The 21,916-nt window shown below is 36.2% G+C and overlaps 5 protein-coding genes across 6 annotated transcripts; 2 read left to right on the forward strand and 3 right to left on the reverse strand.

Moving 5' to 3' along the window:
* Positions 1–119: 119 nt before the first annotated feature.
* On the reverse strand, positions 120–5,039 carry LOC103708675. The gene is made up of 4 exons (XM_008793717.3): positions 4,635–5,039; positions 3,092–3,194; positions 568–729; positions 120–480 (listed from the first exon to the last, which is right to left on the reverse strand). Exons 1-4 carry the CDS (start codon positions 4,910–4,912, stop codon positions 349–351), a joined length of 675 nt encoding a protein of 224 aa, XP_008791939.2. The 5' UTR covers positions 4,913–5,039; the 3' UTR covers positions 120–348.
* A 2,610-nt stretch (positions 5,040–7,649) lies between these two features.
* On the reverse strand, positions 7,650–10,077 carry LOC113462829. Of its 2 annotated transcripts, XM_026805254.2 has the most exons (4): positions 9,822–10,077; positions 9,172–9,223; positions 8,062–8,175; positions 7,650–7,974 (listed from the first exon to the last, which is right to left on the reverse strand). In XM_026805254.2, exons 1-4 carry the CDS (start codon positions 9,977–9,979, stop codon positions 7,918–7,920), a joined length of 381 nt encoding a protein of 126 aa, XP_026661055.2. In that variant the 5' UTR covers positions 9,980–10,077; the 3' UTR covers positions 7,650–7,917. The 2 variants fall into 2 exon arrangements, with proteins under 2 accessions (XP_026661055.2, XP_038979754.1); XM_039123826.1 differs by having other exon boundaries at positions 7,650–8,175.
* A 1,849-nt stretch (positions 10,078–11,926) lies between these two features.
* Positions 11,927–17,052, forward strand: LOC103708676. Its single transcript, XM_008793719.4, has 3 exons — positions 11,927–12,265; positions 12,535–12,719; positions 16,689–17,052. The coding sequence occupies exons 1-2, from the start codon at positions 12,068–12,070 to the stop codon at positions 12,682–12,684; spliced, it is 348 nt and encodes a 115-aa protein (XP_008791941.1). The 5' UTR covers positions 11,927–12,067; the 3' UTR covers positions 12,685–12,719; positions 16,689–17,052.
* A 1,412-nt stretch (positions 17,053–18,464) lies between these two features.
* Positions 18,465–18,931, reverse strand: LOC103708719. The gene is made up of 2 exons (XM_008793776.1): positions 18,874–18,931; positions 18,465–18,781 (listed from the first exon to the last, which is right to left on the reverse strand). Exons 1-2 carry the CDS (start codon positions 18,929–18,931, stop codon positions 18,465–18,467), a joined length of 375 nt encoding a protein of 124 aa, XP_008791998.1.
* Positions 18,932–20,935: 2,004 nt separating this feature from the next.
* LOC103708720 (agamous-like MADS-box protein AGL62) lies at positions 20,936–21,613 on the forward strand. Its single transcript, XM_008793777.2, has one exon. The coding sequence runs from the start codon at positions 20,943–20,945 to the stop codon at positions 21,585–21,587; it is 645 nt and encodes a 214-aa protein (XP_008791999.2). The 5' UTR covers positions 20,936–20,942; the 3' UTR covers positions 21,588–21,613.
* Positions 21,614–21,916: the final 303 nt, after the last annotated feature.

A 21,916-nucleotide genomic window follows, 5' to 3' on the forward strand; every position in this document is an offset into this window, starting at 1 on the left:
ACATCAATCCTTAAACCATATATAAGGAGCTTAATTTCCAAATTTTTAATTCCAAAAATAACCCCGATTAGCTAAGTCATTAAAAATATGAAAAAATTCTAAAATTAACTACAATTAGATTTGTTTCAATTCTCAAATATATTAATTCTATTTCTTTTTTAAAAAGCTTCAAACATGCTGAACTTATACATAAATAAAATCTCTGAATGATTACAAAAAGTTGCCAATGATTCAATTATTGAGCATTTATCAAGCTTAAAATCTAATTAATTATAAGGCCAGGTGTGGGGCTTTGACCTTTATTGGCCTTTCAACCAGTATCAGAAAAGCAGATGTCTTTTCCCCTTGCTACTGCTTCCCCAACAATGGATCAATAATGCCCTTCCATACCTTGTAGTCTAGTGCTGAGCCAGAGCCGTAAAGTGGCATTCCATTGACAAAGAAAGAGGGTGTACCGGTCACGCCTCTTGAACACCCATACTGGAAAACATAAGCCAACATAGATATTAGATGCATAGGATTCAGAACACATAATGAAACATTTGTAAGAAGTTTATGGTCTTTCACCTTGAAGGAAATCCTCGCTGCGGCATCAGTCCGTGAATCATTAAAACCAGCCTGAATTGCAGAGAGTGAGTTCTTCCCTGCTGCGCTCGCGGCGAGCTTAGATATGTGATGGATTATGGAAGCTCTTGACATGTTATAAGTTGGTGTGTTGTAATATTTCTCCTGTTCGAAGATGAGAATAATTCAGTATGGGGATTTCAATGGCGGATTAAAATCTATTCCTGCCGTCAGTTAAGAATATACTGGTTTTATGCTTTTGGCAAGCCTGGAGGGTTTCACAAAAGAAACTAGCCATACAATTGATCATTGACACGACTGAATTTTTTTTTGTTTTAGAGAGAGAAGGGAGTCAAGTGAATCTTGCAAACAGTAAATATAAAATTATGTTTGATCTATAATATATGAAATTACCTTGATTGTTTGACAAATACCGATCATTAAGTTCACTATTGCATTTTGTAGTTCGCAACAAGCATAAGACCTCATCCAAATAGCAAGGAAGGAATGAAAGATTGATAATTTTTCTGACAACAGCTATGTCAACAAAGCAAGCAGTTTCATGATAAAACGTAGTTCTGAAACTAATCAGGAGCAGTAAACTTCAATTTGTTACAGACAAATAGAGCAATTTAATTATTATTACTCCTGCACAATAGACATAACAGCAATTTAGAGAGCAAGTAGAAGTAATAATAAATCGAGGTATGCCAATAGGAAGAAATCAATTAAAAATAAAAATCAAGTTTTGCTTCACAGAAAAAGAAAATTCAGAAATTGTCAACTGTGGAGTTTCACTGAATAAACAATACAAAAATCAATATGCCTGAACTTGTAAAATTCCTTCACATAGTGAAGATGTCAAGTGAAGGGTGTTGAATGGTGCAATCCACCAATTAAAAATCCAATGCTATGGTGCAAGCAGCATCGATCATAATGGAAGTGCATAAGATGGATGAGGCTGATCTCATTAAGCTATGATCGCGTTGGGCATACAAAGGCCAAGGAATGCCTACAAAACCATTTCATAGCCCTGCTAGAACCTAAAGCACAACAGAAACTAAAAGTACTGCATAATGGATCTCATACAATCAGAACTGAATAGAAATGGGATGATTTGATTTTTAATCATTATAAGGAGGAGGGGACCCCACCTCCTTCTTGTAATAATTAGGTGCCGCAATTGTTTAAAAGTGCAAAGAGAGCCTCCAAGCACAAATGATAGCTGTTTGAACAAAAGAAATGTTGAGGTAGGGCTGCAGTAAAACTACAAGGAAAACAATTAGAAACAAGTATCTGGTGGAAACTTTTGAGTAATACACAATCTGGAAGAAGTGATAGGAGCTAATTTTAGTGATACAGGCATGCTGAACGAATCCCAAAGACTATCAGATATGGAGATCATTTTGGATAGTCGGAACTAGAGAGACCAACAAAGAAAGCATTTCAAAAAGGTCCAGATTTGATAGAGGTACACAACTAAATAGGAAATGCATGACACAGTTCTAATGCTTCATGAGCTTTTAAGGCCTCCACTTACTTAGGGGACTAGACTTGCACCTTATCTGACTCTCTTTACTTGGGCAAGTGAAATGTATTAAAAGTTTTGATGGTCTCCTGAATGTAGCCATATTATATCTTCCAGGAAGCACCTAACAACTCAAATAATAAAAAAAGAATTTCTTTTATCATCATAGATTCTTTTCTAATGTCTATTCCTTTGACTTAAAATGCTTGCATAGCTAATGCATGTGTTTTTTTTTCTTTTTGTTTCTTTACAGAGCAAAATGTTCCTTGAGAAATGTGCCATTCAAAAAAAAAATCTTGATGCTAAAATCTTCATAAACTATTAACCACAAACCCGGCAAAAAATGCCGATTAGTGTTTAAAAGATTCACATGATACTTCTTCAACAAGTTTGAAAGACAGAAAACTTGATTATGTAACTTAATCGTCGAACTGTGGTTGATTCTTATTGCAAAACTATAAAATCAGACCCTACTATTGTTCAGATATTTGCGTTTCCATTTTCAAATCTGATTTGCAATAAGTTAACCAGAAAGCATCTACAAATCCCTCATTATGTGTCTTGTATGACAAAACCTACTAAAAAATGATCCTTTTTAGAAGGTTTCAACATGAATGCAGCTACCAAAATTTATAAATGTGCTTCTGCTGGTTTTGTGGACCATGCTGAAATTTCAGCAGCACAAAATATTTACCTAACTCTGCAAGCATAAAAATTATGAGGAAAACAAAATTGAACCCCAAAATTTGCTACTTTGGTGTAACTATGTTAGTAGTCTGAAATGGTAGACACACTTGAAACTATGCAGATCTCCACTAGTAGATAGAACGCATTATAAACCATAGACAGTTCGCTTATAGAATCAAAAAAGATAGATCAAAGGAACATCAAAATTTCTCTTGAGTGATAGAGGAACACTTAAAAAATGTGAATAATAAACCGCAAATATACAGTCTATACTATGTAATCGATATAAATGTTTTAAATGAGAACTTCTACCTGATGCTTGAAGAAAAGCTCCAGTAAGGGAAATGTTGAGGATGTATTCAGCTTGTTTGCAATATGAAGTGCACGACATGCAATAAAAGCATTATTGTGGTAACTGCAGTTTTCCAGAAGAAAAAAAAGTCATCAAGAATAGAATGCAGTACAGGGGATTCTTTGAGCACAAACAGCAAAACCATTTTTTGTCGCATCTATTGCTTGTTAAAATGATCACAGAAACAGCAAAATTTGCAAGATAAACTTATTAGGCGCATCATGACTGCTCAATATATACAAACATAGGTCAGACTTAATCAGGGGAACAAGTGTTAATGCTCAGTTGTGAAGTACAGAGCTCATAATAGTTGGAAAAGTTGCATGTACAAGGAAAACTCTTTGAAAAAATAAAAAGTTGCTAATATAAATAGATATAAAAAGTTTCCAACAGCTCGGATCATCGATGTGGGATCACAATCATCTCAGCTAGACCTAACTAGATATGAGCAAGATCCACTCGGGTATAGCCTAGTCTATCTCACATAAATAAATCTCTTTAGAATCGTAGCTATTGGTTTATCATTTTGAAATACTGCAGCTAGGTGGCAAAATTTTGGGTTCAGAAAATATTGAGAATCATCAAAAAGCTTGAAAGAATTTACATAATTAAAAATTAGAAAGAAATGAACAAAAAATAAAACATCAAAGGTCATTAATACATTTGTACATTTAATCATGTAGAAAAAGTATGGAAAAGGTAAAGACAATAAACAACAACGACAAACACCACAACCAACAACTACTTACAGGTGCACGAATTTGTCATCCACAAATGCTTCTTAATATGTCAGGAATAATTCATTAACAAAACATAAACTTTTTGAATAATAAAAGGATTATTAATTAACTTGTTTATGGGAGAATAGCACTAGTAATTATTCAACCAAAGGAAACATTAAGAACAACCGAAGAACTTTTAGTAATTTGGTGGATGTGGTTCCTAATTTCTTTTCTTTTTTGTGATATAGAATACTTAGTCCAAAATCACCAACCTGCATATTTTAGATGAAGTTTCACTCACCCTTTCTTTAATAAAAAAAGGTTTCACTCGCTCTCCATGCATAATGAAAGACATCATGTTCAGATTGAGTGATTAGGAAGGAAGAAAGAGAGGAGAGAGTGAGAAAGACTTGTTTGGTTAGAGATGAAAGTGAACAGATTCAGAAAGAAAGGAAAGGGACTTTTTCTTCTCTTCCTCCTTTTTCTAATTCTCCCCTCTTCCCTTCCCCTAAAAGAAGAGAATATTCATGCAGGAGAAAGCCAAAAGAATAGTTAAAATAACATCGATTGATGCAGAATCCCACAAAACCAACTCTCTTGAAAACTAAGGCCATCCAGGACATGCACACCTGGACGTCACACAAAAAGAAAGGAAAAGGAAAATATATAAAATAAAGAAAGCGAAACAGTGGAGGCAGCACCATACAATGAAGACAACTGCAACGAGGAGCATCACATGAACCCAACACACGCGCAGACACAGAGAAAGAGAGAGACTCACGGTAGAGCAAAGGGGTGGACTACGACAGAGAGCCGAGAGGAGTAGTGCTTGAGAGCCTTCTTGAGAGGAGGCCATGAGTCCCGGCTATCCGGGCACAGAGGATCGAAGAAGGCCTCCACCACCACCGAGTCCCCCCAGACCGGAGCTCTCTCGTAGACAAACCCATCAATCTTGGCTGGGATTGGCAGCTGCGCCTCAGCAACATGAGACCAACCAAAGAGGAGAAACGACAATAACAAGAAAAACAACAGTAGAGAAGGAACCACAGCTCGCTCCATCTCTGTCTCACTCTCTTCCTCTACTGACTAATATATGTAGATAAAGGGCTGCGATGGTTTTTATAAGGAAAGCAAGCTAGAGGTGGAGAAAAAAGTGGCAGAAAAATATGAATCGGGCGGAAGAAGAGGTCGTCGCGGACTTAGAGGGCCGTCCGCCCGATAGATACGGCTCGGCTCAGTAGGGACCGCAAAGTGGAAAATGGAAGAAAGAACAAGGCATGAGACGGTCGAGCATATCATAATTTTTTGACTAGGGAGGTGCAAAGCCCGTTGAAAAGACTATTTAGGTAGATGAAGAGAGAGTGTACGAGTGAGGTGGGAAAGGAAATAATATATAGATTACTCTTCCAAGGTTCTGTCATTTTTCAATCTCCCCACTCTTTGGTAACCATAAGTGAATCTCATAAATAGTATATACTAGTATATAATCTACGTGAAACAATTTCTTTCTCTTTTTTCAATTTTTTTTTAAATGCAAAATAGTAATATAATAAATTTTAATAAATTGATAAATTTAATAATAAAATTTTTATTACATATTAAGCAATGAATTTAAACGATCAAAAAAAAACTCCTATTATTAATACTAGGTGAATTAGAAACTCTCCCATCATTAATATCATATAGAAACTCTTGTCGTAAATATACATATAGCCCCTCCTTTTATTGAGTCTTATTGATACTTTCATATTTATTTATTTTCATATATTTTTATTAGACACTTTTAGTTTATTTATACTCATTATTATTTTTATTTAATTATATAAGTCATAATATAAGTTCGTTTACTTTTCTTTGGGAAGGATTGAGAATTCAATCATGCCAATCCAAAATCGATGATGGAGACTTGATTTGGAGGATCCACTCAATTGATTATGATCTATATTGCAAAAGTTATTTTAAACCAAAAATTAAGTCAATCCAATGCATTAAATAGTCTAAAGATATAATGTTTCAATGGCTCAATATGATCTTCTGTACTATTTATAAATTGGAATCATCCAAATTTTGGTACATTAATTTTATGATATGTAGATTATGATCGATGGTATCAATTTTTAATTTACATGCCCTATGATATAGGTTACCATTCTGAAACTATTAACTTTTTATGATTGTGCCTATTTGGTGTATAGGTCGGACTTCCAAATGATATAATTTTTGGTTCCTTGGTAGTTAATTTTTATGATATAGATATGATCAACAATATCAATTCTTATTTTAGATTGTCCATTATCGACTTTAAGTTTGTAGAACTGAGATCTTAGTCCTTTTGGAAAGAGCGTAGAGTAACTCAATATAATATTATATTCTACATATGTAAGTTTTATTTTATATTTAATATTTATATTAACTTTTATATTCATGTTTCATAGTTTTCTTTAATTAGCTTCCCTACTTTATTTTTGCAGTTATCCTTTGATGGGTCATTAGTCTTATATTTTAGTTCTTATCATGTAATTTGCATTTCCATTCTATTTTTATATTTATATTCAATTTTACTTTTGATTTTGTTTCTTTATTTAATTCACATTGATGATCAATGCTCACAACTTGTGTATTTTTTCTTATTCTCTATTTTGTAGTTTATATATTTCCATTTTTTAGTTGATATGCAATTGATCTTTCATTTGCATTTTTGCATTATATATTTATTATTTTTATTCAATTAAGTTTAAGTATTTTAACTTGCTAGCATACCAAAAGCATGCAGCAATGCATGCCAAGAAATTTTATTACAAAATTCAAGATTCAGATGATATATTATCTTTAATCATATGTTAGAACACTTTCTGTTAGCTATCATTTTCAAAAAGTAAAAGTGTAATTGTGTCGTGCTCTTGATTTAAGATATTCTTTCTTAGAATTGACATGGAGATTTAAAAGTTAAAAAATATCAGGGAGTAGTAATAGAAAGCAGTATAGTAATTTTCATGCCAATCTATGGCAATACAACCTATTAGGAAGTTATAAGATAGAGTGCGCCCTATGGTTCATATATAGTGTATTATCCATAGTAATAAATGGTGGTCAATATTTTAAGTGCTCTAAAATGATTAACAGACTGCTTTAAAGACCATGGAAATAGCCCATGCAAGACCAACTGTAACTTACTGGATAGGCAGCTTGATATGGCTTTGGTTAATTGTTCAAATTTAAGATATAGATATATCTGATGTATCAGCTTGATAGAATTAGGCAGTAAGTTGGATGACAACTGAGTTTCTGATATATATACTGAATAACGCAGGTTGGCTGAAAGAAAAATATAAATTTTCAGGGTACAGAGGGGTCAAATGACTGATTTGTTATACAGGGGTTGTTGATAAGGCTTGCCAACATGAAGCAGCAAACAATGTTTATGAGTAATGTTGATAGAATTTATTAATTCTCAGAAAATTATAGGTTGTATCACCTGTCAAATAGAAGTCAGTTATCAAATGCAATAAGCTTTTTAGTGGTAGTTAGTTTCATAAGATGTGGATGTCAATCACTTTATTCTGATATTGTTTTTATGCATAATTAAGCTTAACTTGGCAAAAGTATAAATTACCCCTAGTTCAGAGGATAATCTCTCTTTGCAGGCAAAAGTATAAAATGGCATCAACCGAAGGTGATCTGAAAAAAAAAAAAGTTAAACCATCTAAGCACTGTGTTGTATCAGCAACAAAGTGCTGAAATATTCTAATCAGCTAATTGACCATGCTAGTTGTATCACTTCAGAGTATTATTTGCATGACCTCATTTGAACATCATCATATTATTCACAAGTGTTTTTGAGATGCATTTTTAATGCATAGGCACACAAACTCCAACAAATATTATTGCCATTCCTGCATATAGACAGAGCCCTTTGGCCAAAATTGGCCCCATATAAGTTTAAAGAAGGGAAAAGACTATTCGTCAGGTTAATGATTATTACTTCTCCAAATTTAGGTATATTTTATTATGCAAAGATTCATTGGCTGATCTCTTAGAGAGTTCAACTTTTGTCTGCTGTAGTATCAAGTTATGGATGTTACAGCAGAAGCTCCAGTTGATAACCAGTTTATGGAGCAAGCCTGTCATTGAATTCCAAACTCTGAGCCTCATATCGGAGAAGTAGAGCTATAACTGAACTTGTCAAACAACTTTATCCGTTCTTTCACCTGATGGACAAATTGAACATCATGCACCAATGGGTTATCTGATCTGGTTGGAGGAGATCCACAATAACATGAAGGTGGGCATCCTGTGCTCATAGCTTCTCTTCCTGCATCATTCTGCAGCAAATCACATCATATTTCGCTGCCCAAGATTTTAAGCCAAAATCTTATATACATCTATGCTAACATCCATAAACATATATATATATATATATATATATATATATATATATATATATATATATATATATATATATATATATATATATATATATAACTCACAACCCACTGAAACCTATGCTTAATTATCAAATTTCAAAATGGCATTTTTCATTATACTGCTTTATGCCTCATGTAATATAGTCATCATAACCATATTCTACCTTCATTATGCCATCTAACTTTAACTTATTATCCATGTAAGTATGTGACAACGATTTCACAACTTTAGCAGATCTGATGGCCTTTCAGATAATGGAAGAATTAATCTGAAATTTATTCTTCCATATACAAAATATTGATTTTTCTCTGTTAATCCAGGCTTATGTTTTAGCAAACAGACGGGCAGCTTGATGCCGGTCAACTTTCTGATATATGTTATTGCAGGCTTCAGACAGGTATGTGCAGGATTTCATGATTATCATTACATGTCTTGAGATATGTGGTTTCCAGTAAATGATCCATAGACTCATTTATACCAGGAAATAGAGATGGTTGAACTGAGATAAGAATTAAGTCTAGTAGTATCATTTTTATAAGGAATTACAGTTTCAACCTCTTCACCATTCATATTATTTTGTTGCAACTTGCAACATTCATTTAGCTACTCATGAAATTGATGAAGGTTCAACCAAGTCCTAATAGATTTATATTGACATTCTTTCCAGGTTACCAAATTCATATACAATATGGTTCCATTTGATGTAAGATAATTTAAAAACCGAACTTTGACCATAGCATTTTACTCATCATCACATATGTTGTTACTACATGATATAGCATGCTAAGATGTTTTACTGTCGCTTTTTCTATAGTCTTCAAAGCAGTAGTGAAAGGACCCAACCACCCTTTAATGGCTATTCTGTCAAGCAAAATCAAGGTCCAAGCTCTAACCTTGCTTGATATCATGCCTAGAACATCACTGCTCCCTTGGTGGCTGGAATGGCTGGATGAAGGAAATAACAAAAAAACCAGATTTAGATAACCATGCAAATCCATTCTAGCTAGCATGAATATGTAAATATATGTATGTGTGTATCTATTCTACCATATATAATCCGTATTCCAAAGTTCACTGATCCACATGCTCCATGTTTACACTGACTCCCATCCTATTACACATGCCATGCGCCAGTGCATATGTTAAGATATAGCTAAATAAATTCGTAGATGATGGATATATGATGCCAATATTTACATACATATGTGTGCATACATGTCTAATAGTATATGTTCATCAAGATATGCATGGCTGCATGCAAAATTTTGCTTTGGCAGTGCCTACTTCATGTTTGATTAAGGAGAGCTCCAAATTTATCCGGTTTGTGTGTTGTGCAATCCAACCACCCATTGTTGTTGAATTAGCCAATATCAGCAGCTGATTGCAGAGTAGAACATATGGTGCAAGTGAATCCCAGACTAGAAGAGGATCTAGATCTCATACCTAAGATGCATTTAAAAGTCTTCTCAAAGTTTTATCCAGAAAGAAGGAGAAAGGAACGTTGCCATCCTAAATTCAAATGCGGAGAGAGAGAGAGAGAGACCTGTGCTTACAGTTGAGGGGATATAGGAACTCCTGCACAGCCAGACCTGGCCTACGAGGCTTCGGGCATGCCGGGGGCTCGGCCTCGCCATGACTGAGCTTAGCCTTCGTCAATCCCGACTGGCCGGCAAGATTGTGTTGCATTGAAACGTGGTTCATCTGTGTCGATCCTTTGCTTCTCTCCACCTCAAAGAAAGAAAGAAAGAAAGAAAGAAATCAAATGGAAGCTAGCTTTGCATTTCCATTAGCGAATAGCTTCCATTGACCATGGTTTCAAGGTCTATTTATTAGCCCGTAAAACAGTGTACGTGGGAGTAACATTTAAACTCTTTGGAAAAAAAAAATATGGTGAAAAGAAACTAGCCACACAAAAGTAATATGTGTGGAATAAATTAGTGGTAGTAAAGATTTTGATTTATGTTTCCCCATCAATAAGCAAACAGGAGTGCAAACGTGGACTTCTCTCCTTATCCTTGGGGTACGTAGAGAGAAACGGAGAAAACGTCTTCTCTCCCTCCTGTCCCTTGGTCACCACATCTGCCCATCCCTCCTCCTGGTCAATGCAAGGGAGAGGTGAGAGAACGTCTGCGAGGGAGAAATTATGGAGAAAATTCCTCGCCTCCCCGGAAACAATCAATGTGCCATGTCTTTCTTCCCTACAGACTTTAACCCTGGTCAAATAAATATTACAATCAAATTGTAGTTAATATTAAAAAATAACTATTAGTATTTTATTATTATGACACAATGTATTGAAGCAAAATTCTTGATATAACGGCATAATAATGTTAATTTTGCAATGATAAATTGAAATTCAATAATAATGGGTGGTATAATATATATCATTAGACTATTATTGTTATAATTTCATTCTAATACTACCACCACAATTATAATATAAAGCACATGTAGAACTATTATTTAGTAGATATATAGATAATATGTTGATTAGATTGTTACATCAATTTCTTCAATTATATATGACGATTACAATATTATCATGATTGTTAAACAAAAGTTGCCAAAAAGTATTTCTTTTATTTACTGCTGGTGTACTCGTAAATGACTTTTGTAATCTTAGAAATCCGTAATCTGACTACATATAACTAGCATTGTTGCTTTTCTTTTTTAATGCAAAATTAAAAATATCATTAGGCAGAAATTAGTAATGATGGAAATAAATAAATACTCCACTTTGCATACGGGCAGCAAATGGAGACAGACAAGTCAGGTTCAAGATGGATCAAGTTAAGAAAATAATATGCAAAATGTTAACCCAACCTTGAACTTTATCGGACCAACCCAACTTTTGGTCAAGACCTCTTTACCCACGTACATCCATGGTTAACAATTATTTGATCTGTAACCTAATCTATCTCATGATGCTCAATCCTGATACATGAAACCTAACATATTTTACATAATATTAACACGAATTCGTATTAGTGTCTTATTTTGCAGACAATTTAAACAACTAGTATAAAGTAGAAAAGTCACTCGAAGTTCTTATTTCAGATCATGACTCGACCCAATCTAAATTATCCTAATCCATATATAAGTCTATTCTTATGATATAAGTAAGGTCAAAGCTTTAACCCAAAACCTGAACTGTGTTAATTTGCAACAAAAAAAAAAAGTGGCTCATACCTAACTTGAACTAAAAGCCCTTGACCCAAACTTGATCAAATAGGGTTGGTTTGTTCCGGTCGATTCAATCATTGCCACCCCTTGCATATGTTCAGACCAAAGAAAACTATAAATGAAAATAATAATTTCCAAATTTATCATAGCTTTTTTGGGTAATCTGGATGTATTAGAGATAGTCAGAGTAAATATAACCTTTGAAATTAAAAAAAAAACAAAATATATAATATATAATATAGGTATGCCTTAGCCCAACCCGTAGCTCAACACTCCCTATCAGAATAATTATAAACATAAGTTCATCGACCCTATCAATTTTTTTTCAAATATTTAATCTTTGCAAGTATTTTTTTTTCATAATTTGCAAATTAAAAAAAGAAAAGGGAGAAATCTGAGGACTGGGCCAAACTCTGAAGCCCGAGTAAGTATCGGGGCCTTGGAAGTAGATCTGAAGACCGGGCCGGGCCGGACCGGGCGGGCCCCGGATCCGCTTCCCGTTTCCAAAATAACCCTGGGTGCTGCTCGGCTCGTGCGAAGGTTCGGCAGCGCCGGAATTCTGCAGCAGGCGGAGGGGAGAGTCAAGAAAAGAAGAGAAACGAGGAGATGAGCAGGAGCGCGTTCAATGCGTTCAAGGCGCAGGTTCCGATCGAGTGGAGCCCGCGGCTGTACATCACGCTGGTGCGTGGTCTCCCGGGTACCCGCCGCCTCCACCGCCGCACCCTCGAGGCCATGCGCCTCCGTCGCTGCAACCGCACCGTCGTCCATCGCACCACCCCTTCCCTCCTCGGCATGCTCAACCAGGTCTTCTCTTCTTTTTTTCCCCTCCTCATCTTCTCTCCATTTCAAAAACCCAAACTTTTCCCAATAAAATAGATGTCCAGCCGAGCTTTTTTTTTTTTTTTTTTGGGGGTCATGTCTGAGTATGGGGGATGAGATTGATTTAAAGAAAATTAGTAAGGAATGTTATCGATCGCGGTCAACTTACTCCATTCTATTTGATATGTTATGCTTCAATTTTCTTTTTTTTTTGAAAATTTTCTGATTTGTTTTCTTTGATTGTGGTGTTATAGGTCAAGAGGTTGGTGGTGGTGGAGACGGAGGCGATGCACAATGCCCGAAAACAGCAGGAGGAGAAGCACCGAGCTCTCCGCCCTCCCATTGTTGTCAACCATATGGTCCATATCCTTCCTCCTCCTCCTGCGGCTGAGACTGCTCAGTAGCTGCTCCTTCAAGACCTTTCCAGTCATGATATTTAGTGAGTTCTGTTCGGATAATATCATTATTTCTTCTTGTCTTATTCTTTGCCCACTCTTGCTACTTCATGTAGAGGTTTCATGGTAGACTGGTTATCTATGAATCACATGCTCATCTTCTTTGTCTATTTAACTTTTTATTGAAATTTATTATATAACTATTCTCAGCCTCTTTTTTATAATAAAAAAAGAAAATTTGTTCGTGTACTTTATTTATCCCATGTGCTTCATTGAGGGAAATTGTTGTAAAATATATTCAAATATAGGATAGCTTGTAATTAACATAATGTATGAGGAAGAAAGACAAGAGATCTAAAGTTATGTATGTGGAAGAAAGTAATAAACTCATAAGTACTTTATGGTGATATATTCAGGCTACTCTAGCCAATACATCCTACAACAGCTAATTTTAAGGAGAGTCAACTATATCTGATCTTGGGAAAAATTGGTAGAAAGTACTAAACTCATAAATACTCTTTGGTGATATATTCAGGCTACTCTAGCTAAGACATCCTACAGTGGCTAAGTTTAAGGAGAGTTAACTACTCACTAGGTACAGAGGTTGTTTCTGGTCTTCTCTCAGAACCACAACTACTAGTTTTCATAATGAACAGCATGTAAAGGTAGCTAGACTGCAGAACTCTAAGAAAGAAAATAATGTAAATTTGCTAGCATACTTCTTTTGTACTAAAGTCTTTGCTATTGATTTTGTTGATCTTGAAACTTGAGGTGTAAGGTGTCGTTTTTTTGCAATTAGTAATCATCTAGTATAGGGGCAATAGCCCCTCTATATATGCTTACATGAGCTAAAAGTGGGGAACCCAGATAAAAGGCTTTTTAAGGGTCTGATTACATTTTATACAAAAAATTATCAATAGGTTCTAGAATATATGTCTGCTTGTAGCAGATCCTTTTATGTAGAAAGGTAAGTGGTATTAACCAAACAGCAAGAAGAAACACTTGTTGAACAAAGTTGGAGAAAATAATCAGTTTAAAAGGCTAGTTGAAAAAGATTGGTTAGGGAAGATTATATGTGCCTGCATTTTTCCATCCATTGAAGAGCAGCATTGAAGCTCAATAATTATGGATATTGAAATTCACTAGGGAATGGACTATGCAGAAGCTGGAATTATTTCATTTTTCAAATAAGCTTTCTGAATTTTTTTCATTACACTAAAACCTTTTACTCATATGTTGATATTAAACTAGCATATATATTGTTCCATGGACACCAATAAATAGAAGATTATGTTGAAATATCAGAAGGTTTCTAAACGAACTCTATGATGTTGCCAATCATGGGGTATAGAAAATACTGTTTCAGTCAATATCTAAGTTGATACATCTATTTTGCATATGTCAAGTCAAAATTTTGGTTCATCAATGGATTTAAATACCAGTCTATATCAGTAAGGGACCAGTCCTCGATACACCTTTTAGTACGGTACCATATTGATGTACGGTAGCTGGTTTCACCTTTGCTATGCTAGCGCCAACTACTATGTTCTGTATTGGCATGATATAACACAGACTCTTATAGTTCCAAACTGGTCCCCAATCAGTACAGATATTAGTATCACTACTTCAAGCCTCGTACATCTTTCATCCATCAAAATATACCTTAATGGAATTTGCAGTGCTAGGTTTTTCGCAATTTAGGTTTATGTTTATCTTGACCAATTAGCTATCTGTTGTCCTTTCTTTGACACCATCCCTGATCGTAGTTATGAAGATCAAACACTTGATCTTTTTTACTAGTTTTTGTACAATGTGACCATCAATCTTGGTCTTCTCTATATGGCTGTGAGTCATAAGATTGTTGACTTGTTTCTTATACCTCCAGTAGTATTATATTATGACTTACAAAATCAATTAGGAGGGGCATTAGTACGGTCCTGTAAAGTATAAATGATATGATGATTCACTTTCTTGTAAAAACTGAAAAATCATATTCTGTGTATTTGCAGGTAAAAAATTTGTCGGGATGCATGCACATGCATGTGTGAACATAGACATTGATATGTAACCATAACCATTCATCCTTATGCCACTATTTTGGGATTGGCTTTATAGATCCTCATTCACTGAGTAGTCTATTGAGGGCTACCTCTAATTTTGTTCGAGCTTTTTTAATCTTTTCTCATAACCTCCATCAATGTTACTTTAGGTTTTCCCCTTTTTTTTCATGTATCTTTGCACATAGATTAAAATATCCCTTCTATTAGAGCCTCTTGAAATTTATTATACATGCTTATAACACAATCAATTTTCTATCACTTTGTCTTTAATTTATGCAACTCCCATAGTTTAATATATTAATCCATTTCTCAATTTAACATTTTTAGTTTAACATGTATCCATCTTAACATTTTTATTACTACCACATTTGTAATCTTGAATCACATTTTGAATCATATAGGATTGCAGACCTTATTGTTCTATAAAATTTTTCTTTGTATCTCCAAAGTATGAGCTGATTGCATAAAATCCTAGATGCACCTTTCCACTTCTTCTTACCATCTCTAATACTGTTACGTATATTCAGCTCTCTTCTATTGTTTTGTATAATAGAGCCGAAAAATGAAATAGATCACGGTCGCTTAGATATGACTTGTCATGCTTGGGACTGTGAGTTCTTTGGCTTGCTTCGACTTCAAGGACTTTCAGATATTCCCAAGTGATAAACTTGTTAGGAACAATGTAACTATTTAAACGGGAGATAAGGATGAGTCTACAAAAGAACAAACAAACATGCCTGTTAAACCTAGTACTTATATACAAAGAGAACTCTAGGTAACTAACCATTGTATAAAGTTTTTGTACATTCAACATTCTCATTTCATATACCTTCATTATACGTATTTCACATAACTCTTAAACTTGATGTAAAATCTATTACTATATATGCCTCTTGTCTGGCCATAGTTGGATGAAGTCTTTGGTATAGCACCAGCAGACTGGGGCTCACAAACAGCCATCGCCCTTTCCCACCTCACTCTTCCCTCTCTTTACAGGAACTCTTATATTTATTAATTAGAGCCTCTTGTTTCTCCTTTTGGTCTGGAGAAATAGTGGAAATAGCTGCATGTTTCTTAGGTTCTATGCACTCTGTCAACCAGCCGCGTATGTGTACTGCCTTTTAGAACTTTGGAAATGCTCAGGATCATGTCAAAAGATCTAGAAAGAGGAGAAGACCTAGAATAACACCAGTTGTCCTTGACAGGGACGATTGGGAAACAGGAATTCAAAAGGCCAACCCCCAGTTGTGACATGCTTGATGATTATGTCAGGTGATTTGATGAATGTTGAAGTTCTGGAATGCAGCTGCAACATTGTCCAACTAGATTAACAGATATGTTAGTCGCAGTGGTCTTGGTTACTAACCCTGATTGTTTTATGAAAAATCCACTATGAGAAAGTCTGAATCATCTGGATTTCTTTTAGTAATATATAATTTGGTCAATCAGAAAGGAGTGAGAGGTAAATGATGCATAGTTGATCATTGGGCTTCTTGAACTCCCCAACTACATTATTTTTTGACAGGGAGAATTTTAAGCATCCAGTATATGACCTTTAGGAGGATCATGCAATAGAGTAGCCAGCTCATAAAGTAGTCATATAAGCAAAGCAAGAAAAAGGCTCTCAGTTTATATTTTCCAATGCCCTCAACCCAAACTCCTGACTAGAATCTTGATGACACACATCTGCATAGTTGCAGTTTGTCATTGAACAATCTCATAGGGAAGGCACATGTGCTACAAATCGTTCGAGATTAATTCGGTACTTTTTTGTAATCTTAGCTGCAACTTTTACATTTTCTTAGTTAATTCACATTGAAAGTTATTATTTCAGCTCTATGGGTTATTTCTTGGACATTTGTCTTTTATGATCTTCTCAATGAATGTCGATTTATAAATGATGCTGTTGTAAAAACTTGTAAGATTTTCTTTTGGTTATAATCATTTATGCAGGTCATGGGTTGGCAGTGATGCATTTAAGTCGACACATCCTGTCTCGGTGGATGGGGTTCTTGTGTTCTTTCATCCAGAGTAACTTTACTAGTACTCATGCCCTTACCAAATTCGGATGTAGATGTAGCAAGCTTTATTATGTTCCTTCATCTGTGAAAATGTGGAGCAAACTCATTATGATCACAATAATGTGAACTCTTGGAGAATTCAACTTGCAGTCTAGGCCCATGACTCGCTGATTGATGTTTTGCAAAAGCTGGTTCTAGACATATGGCTTGTGTATGAATTTTGATTGGGTCATGCACCCTAAGATAAAACTCGTATTGTTGCAACAACATATGAATAAATTACAAAACTTTTGTGAGATTATGGATAAATTACATTTACACCCAATAATATGAAAAATCTATGCTTACCCTTCTGTGGTTTATTTTTATTCAATACTTTAACCTGTAACTAAACAGAGCGTTAGTCAAACTGTTAACTTTTAATGGGACATTCAAGAGCATTTTAGTTGTGTTGTCGAAGGTATGTCCAAGAGCTCATGACATAGGCATTACAAGAAAAACATATCCATCTTATTTTACTAATTATTCTAATATTTTTTCCAATATCCCACTATCTTTTGTTTTGTACTTTTTTGGATCCATTCAATATAAGGTAATCCATGAAATGCAAAAAGAATGAGATAGTTTAAATAAATCAATGGCAATTTCATGAGATTTTGTGTTGCTAACAACTGTGTCATGTTAAATTGCCCAAGAAGGAGAACAATAATTTGCAAGAATAATTAAAACGAGCTATGTTCTTTATGTTACTTTGTAAGCATGAATGATGAAGGTACAATGTTAGCATCCATATAGTATGCCATATCATGCAAAATATAGCAAACACATTGATTTTGACCGAAAGCATTCATATAGGAAGGTCAACCCAGCTTACAAACTCGGTTATGGATCCTAATCAGATTGACACATCTTGTTAGAGTGGCTTTAGGGATCACATAACAACTTGCATTAGCAAGTATTATTTTTCTTTATTAGCATGATCCCATATTAGTCTATATTATTTTTCTTATACATAGTCTATATACGAGTATATATAACCTTTGAAATGTACCGAATATGTTGATAAAGAAATAAAATATTTTTTTTTCTCTCTCTCTCTCTCTTTTTGTTTTTTTCTTCTTCTGTAAATATTTTAACATTTCATATGGCATAAAGTATTAATAAAGGGTAAAACAGAGCACTTATCCTCTAGCATGCCAGACTAGCAAGACAATAAGAATGCTGAAATTGCCATTGGAATTCTGTTATCGCATCCATGTTCCCATTTTGGCAGAATGCAAGTTAGGTTTTTCATCTATTCTATTCCATCCTACCATTCCATGTTCCCTTGTATTTAAGTTTTTTCCTCAGACAATAGTTTCCCAAAGTCGTCTTCAACCAGAAAACTTATGAGACATAGTAATACTGAACAATGTACAAGTTCCTCAAATCAATAACAAATTCGGTCAGAACTTATTAATTAAATTTTAGTGAATCAGTTTTGAAGAATCGCTTTGCTCTCTGCCATTTGGGTCATCATATGGATTATAAACAAACCAGCCATAATTTGTTCACAAATAAACCGACTCATCATTAATAACGTGAAAGCTGACAACCATCAAACAAAGCAGAACAAGTTCTTATTTCATGACCATGGCACCAAAACAACAGACCAGAATCTCATAACTTAGCATCCCAATTAGAAGCACAGGATGCCTTGGAATCCTTATTAGCAGAGAACCTGAGAGCTAACCACAGGGAAGTCCTGGGGTGTCATCCATGCATACTTGAACTTAATGCGACCCCCTCCGGCGATCGGCCGGCCCCCTCCGACGATACAACGCTCGCCATCCACCGGTTTGATGGCCTGAGGATCCACCGGCAAGACACTGCTGAGGCCATAGCACTTCACGAACACCTTAGACTGAGCACACTCACAATTGTTGCTTACTGTCACCTCATACTCCGGCTGCCCCTCGACGACACCGCCGGTCCTCGCCAGATTCACGGTGATGTCTCGTACGCCGCCGCATGGCGCTCCGCAGCCTACGTCGACCGCAAACAAGTTAGAAGATAGAATGAGATCAAACAGGTATAAATTTGGGTCTGGTTGGCGAGAGAAGAGAATATTTGTTTACCTCCATTGACGACGGAAAGAAGAACAATGGCTAAGAAGATGTTGAGGGTGGCTCCCATGTTGACTAGCTTTGGCTCGTTGCGGTGAGGAAGTTGGGGGTCCGGCCTTATATAGAGACGGGGAAGTTGAAGAAGATTTTGAAATTAATCAAATAATCTGATGTTACTGAAATGATATAATTTCAAAGATTTTGATATGTTCTTATATTAGGACTGGATTCACCGATAAGTAAAGTTTTTTAATGCATTAATTAGGATTGAGTAGATCCAATATTAATGGAATTTTTGCATTTTTCTGGGACATAATAATTGATGGAATTAACGTACGTATCATTTCTTAACTAAGAAATGGATGAATATGCTAAGAATCTCCATTCTCATGACACATCCTTGGTCCAATATTAGAAGGTTTGTATGATGAATCAAAGAAACTTGATGTGGATAATGATATTAAGATAACCATTAATAATATATAGCCGTTGATGGCGGGTTGCAACACTATAATATATTGTTATCCGGCAAAAGAGGTTGAAATGCTATTCGTTTTTACTGATCAAATCTACATAGTAACTACATTTATCAGTTTTTAAAAAAAGGAAAAAAAACTTTATTTATCAGATAAAGCATATCTCAACTTTCACATTTTGGAAAAAAATATAATATTTTCTTTCATCATAGAGCTAGTCTGATCTCATGAATAACTAATCCCACCAAGCAAATAAAAACCTGATCAAAAAACATAAAATAAAATGAAAACCTCATGAGCTGGCGAGATGTCAAATTGAGCATCGTAGGCATATCTAAATTTGATATCAGAGCCTTGAAAAATACGTTGTTCATTAGTGACAGGAACATTAGAATGTATTGACTCAACACCGTTGAACTGTTGCAGTTCAGGAGCAAGCTTGATTGGCCACATATACGGTTATTGGCTATCACTACCTCGTACTGATGCTTTTCATGAACATTCTTTCGTGTATGTGATTGACTGACAACAACGTAGACAGAGTGCAAAGCCTACATCGGCAACAATATTCTTAGTCTACGATTTGGTAACTTGAATATCTATAGAAACTAGGATTTAATAATGTTATAACCATGACTCTATTTATCTTGTTAGGAAAATAATGGTTGAAATGTTCAAGGAGAATAGTAGGAGATTGAATGGGGAGAGAGGGGGAGAGAGAGAGAGAGAGAGAGAGAGTAGCCTTTAAGATGCAAAGCAAATCTAATTTCGAACCCAGACCAACTCAATAGAAGATCGGGTTAGGTCAGACTGGTCCACTGCTACAGTTTTTGACTTAACAGATCATTCGGGTCGGGTCGGGTCAACCCATCCATGGCTTCAGATTGCACCTCCGCAGGCTACAGCCCATAAGTCCAAATAATTTTACAGATTCAGGTCGGGTTAGGTTATAAAATTGAAAACCCAAAATTACCCAAATTTCAAATGGGTCGAATCTGGTCTGAATTCAGTAAACCCAGACCCAACCCAGAGCACCCATGAGAAACGTCGTACGTTTGGGAATCATGCATGATAGTCTTATTTGCCTGCAAGACAAGGATATCCTACCACCCAAATTGCTGGAGGCATCCACAAAATCAGAGAGACAAGGATTTCAATCGCATTAAAATCAGAGAGAGAAAGATTGGGCTTATGTCAACCTTGGTGGAGTCTGCCCTTTTAATTTGATAGTCAATTATTCAGCACAGGAAGCACATAAGGCAAGGAAAATTGATCTGATTCAGAAAGTAAAATTATATATGGGAATACAAAATTCAGCAATGAAAACTGGAGGCAGCAACAATTCATACACAGTTAGGTTTGGGTCCAAAACGAGTATATCACCTTAAAAAGGAAACATCAGAAGAATTTATAAATAAAAAGGGAAACTATTAATATGATTTACGTTAAACGTGATTTGAATTACAGGTCGATTCCCCTTCCAAAGATGGAAAGGCCTTCCAAAGAATACCATTCTATAAGTTCCAACTCCTCCACGCGACCACGCCGCAGAGAAGAGCGCGGTGTTGCTGCTTGAACGCATCAATGGTGAGGAGGAAGCCGAGCATGGGCCGCCAGAAGATCGAGATCAAGCGGATCCAGAACGAAGAGGCCCGCCAAGTGTGCTTCTCCAAACGCCGCACCGGTCTCTTCAAGAAGGCTAGCGAGCTCTCGATCCTCTGCGGCGCCGAGATCGGCGTGGTCGTATTCTCCCCCGCCGGGAAGGCCTTCTCCTTCGGCCACCCCTCCGTCGACGTGGTCTTCGACCGCTTCCTCACCGGCAACCCCCACCATGGCAGCAGCGGCGGGCCCGCGGCGGAGTCGCGCCGCGGGGCGGTCGTGCGCGAGCTTAACCGCCAGTACATGGAGCTGCATGGCCTGGTGGATGCCGAGAGGAAGCGGCGCGACGCCCTCGAGGAGGCCATGAAGGGGGAGCAGGGCGGCCGGCCCTGCTGGTGGGACAACAACGTGGACTCCCTCGGCCTGGAGGAGCTGGAGGAGTACGAGAAGAAGCTGCTGGAGCTGAGGAACAATGTCGCAAAGACTGCTGATCAGCTGCTGCATGAGGCCTTGGTTCGCAAGCAGCAGCAGCAGTATCCGATGGGCGGCGGCGCCGTCGGTCTTCCCGGGGCCTTTGCCATTAAGAATGAGGAAGCCATGCATCCTTCTTTTGGCGGCGGCTTGAGTTTCGGGCATGGCTTCTTCCGATGAATCCAATGTCTTTTAGGTTGTCTTCGGCCTTGATCTGTTTTGCATGGTAAGATCTGAAAAAATAATAAGTCGCTCCTTCTTACTGCTATCATGTTCAAGTAACTGTTCGATCTAAGGACTAGGGCTGGTGATGGCATAAAACTTGGTATTCTCCTTTGCTGAATTAGCATGTCCGTTGCTACAAAACTTGATATCTAATATTTATTGATTTTCTATTATGCATAGAACAAGCACCAAAGGATATATATTGATTTTGTATTATAAAACTTGATATCTAATATATATTTTCAGCGTTTCATGGTTAGTTAATACACTGTTCAACCAGTTAA

This window comes from Phoenix dactylifera, chromosome 2 (genome assembly GCF_009389715.1).
Source record: "Phoenix dactylifera cultivar Barhee BC4 chromosome 2, palm_55x_up_171113_PBpolish2nd_filt_p, whole genome shotgun sequence".
Lineage (NCBI taxonomy): Eukaryota > Viridiplantae > Streptophyta > Magnoliopsida > Arecales > Arecaceae > Phoenix > Phoenix dactylifera.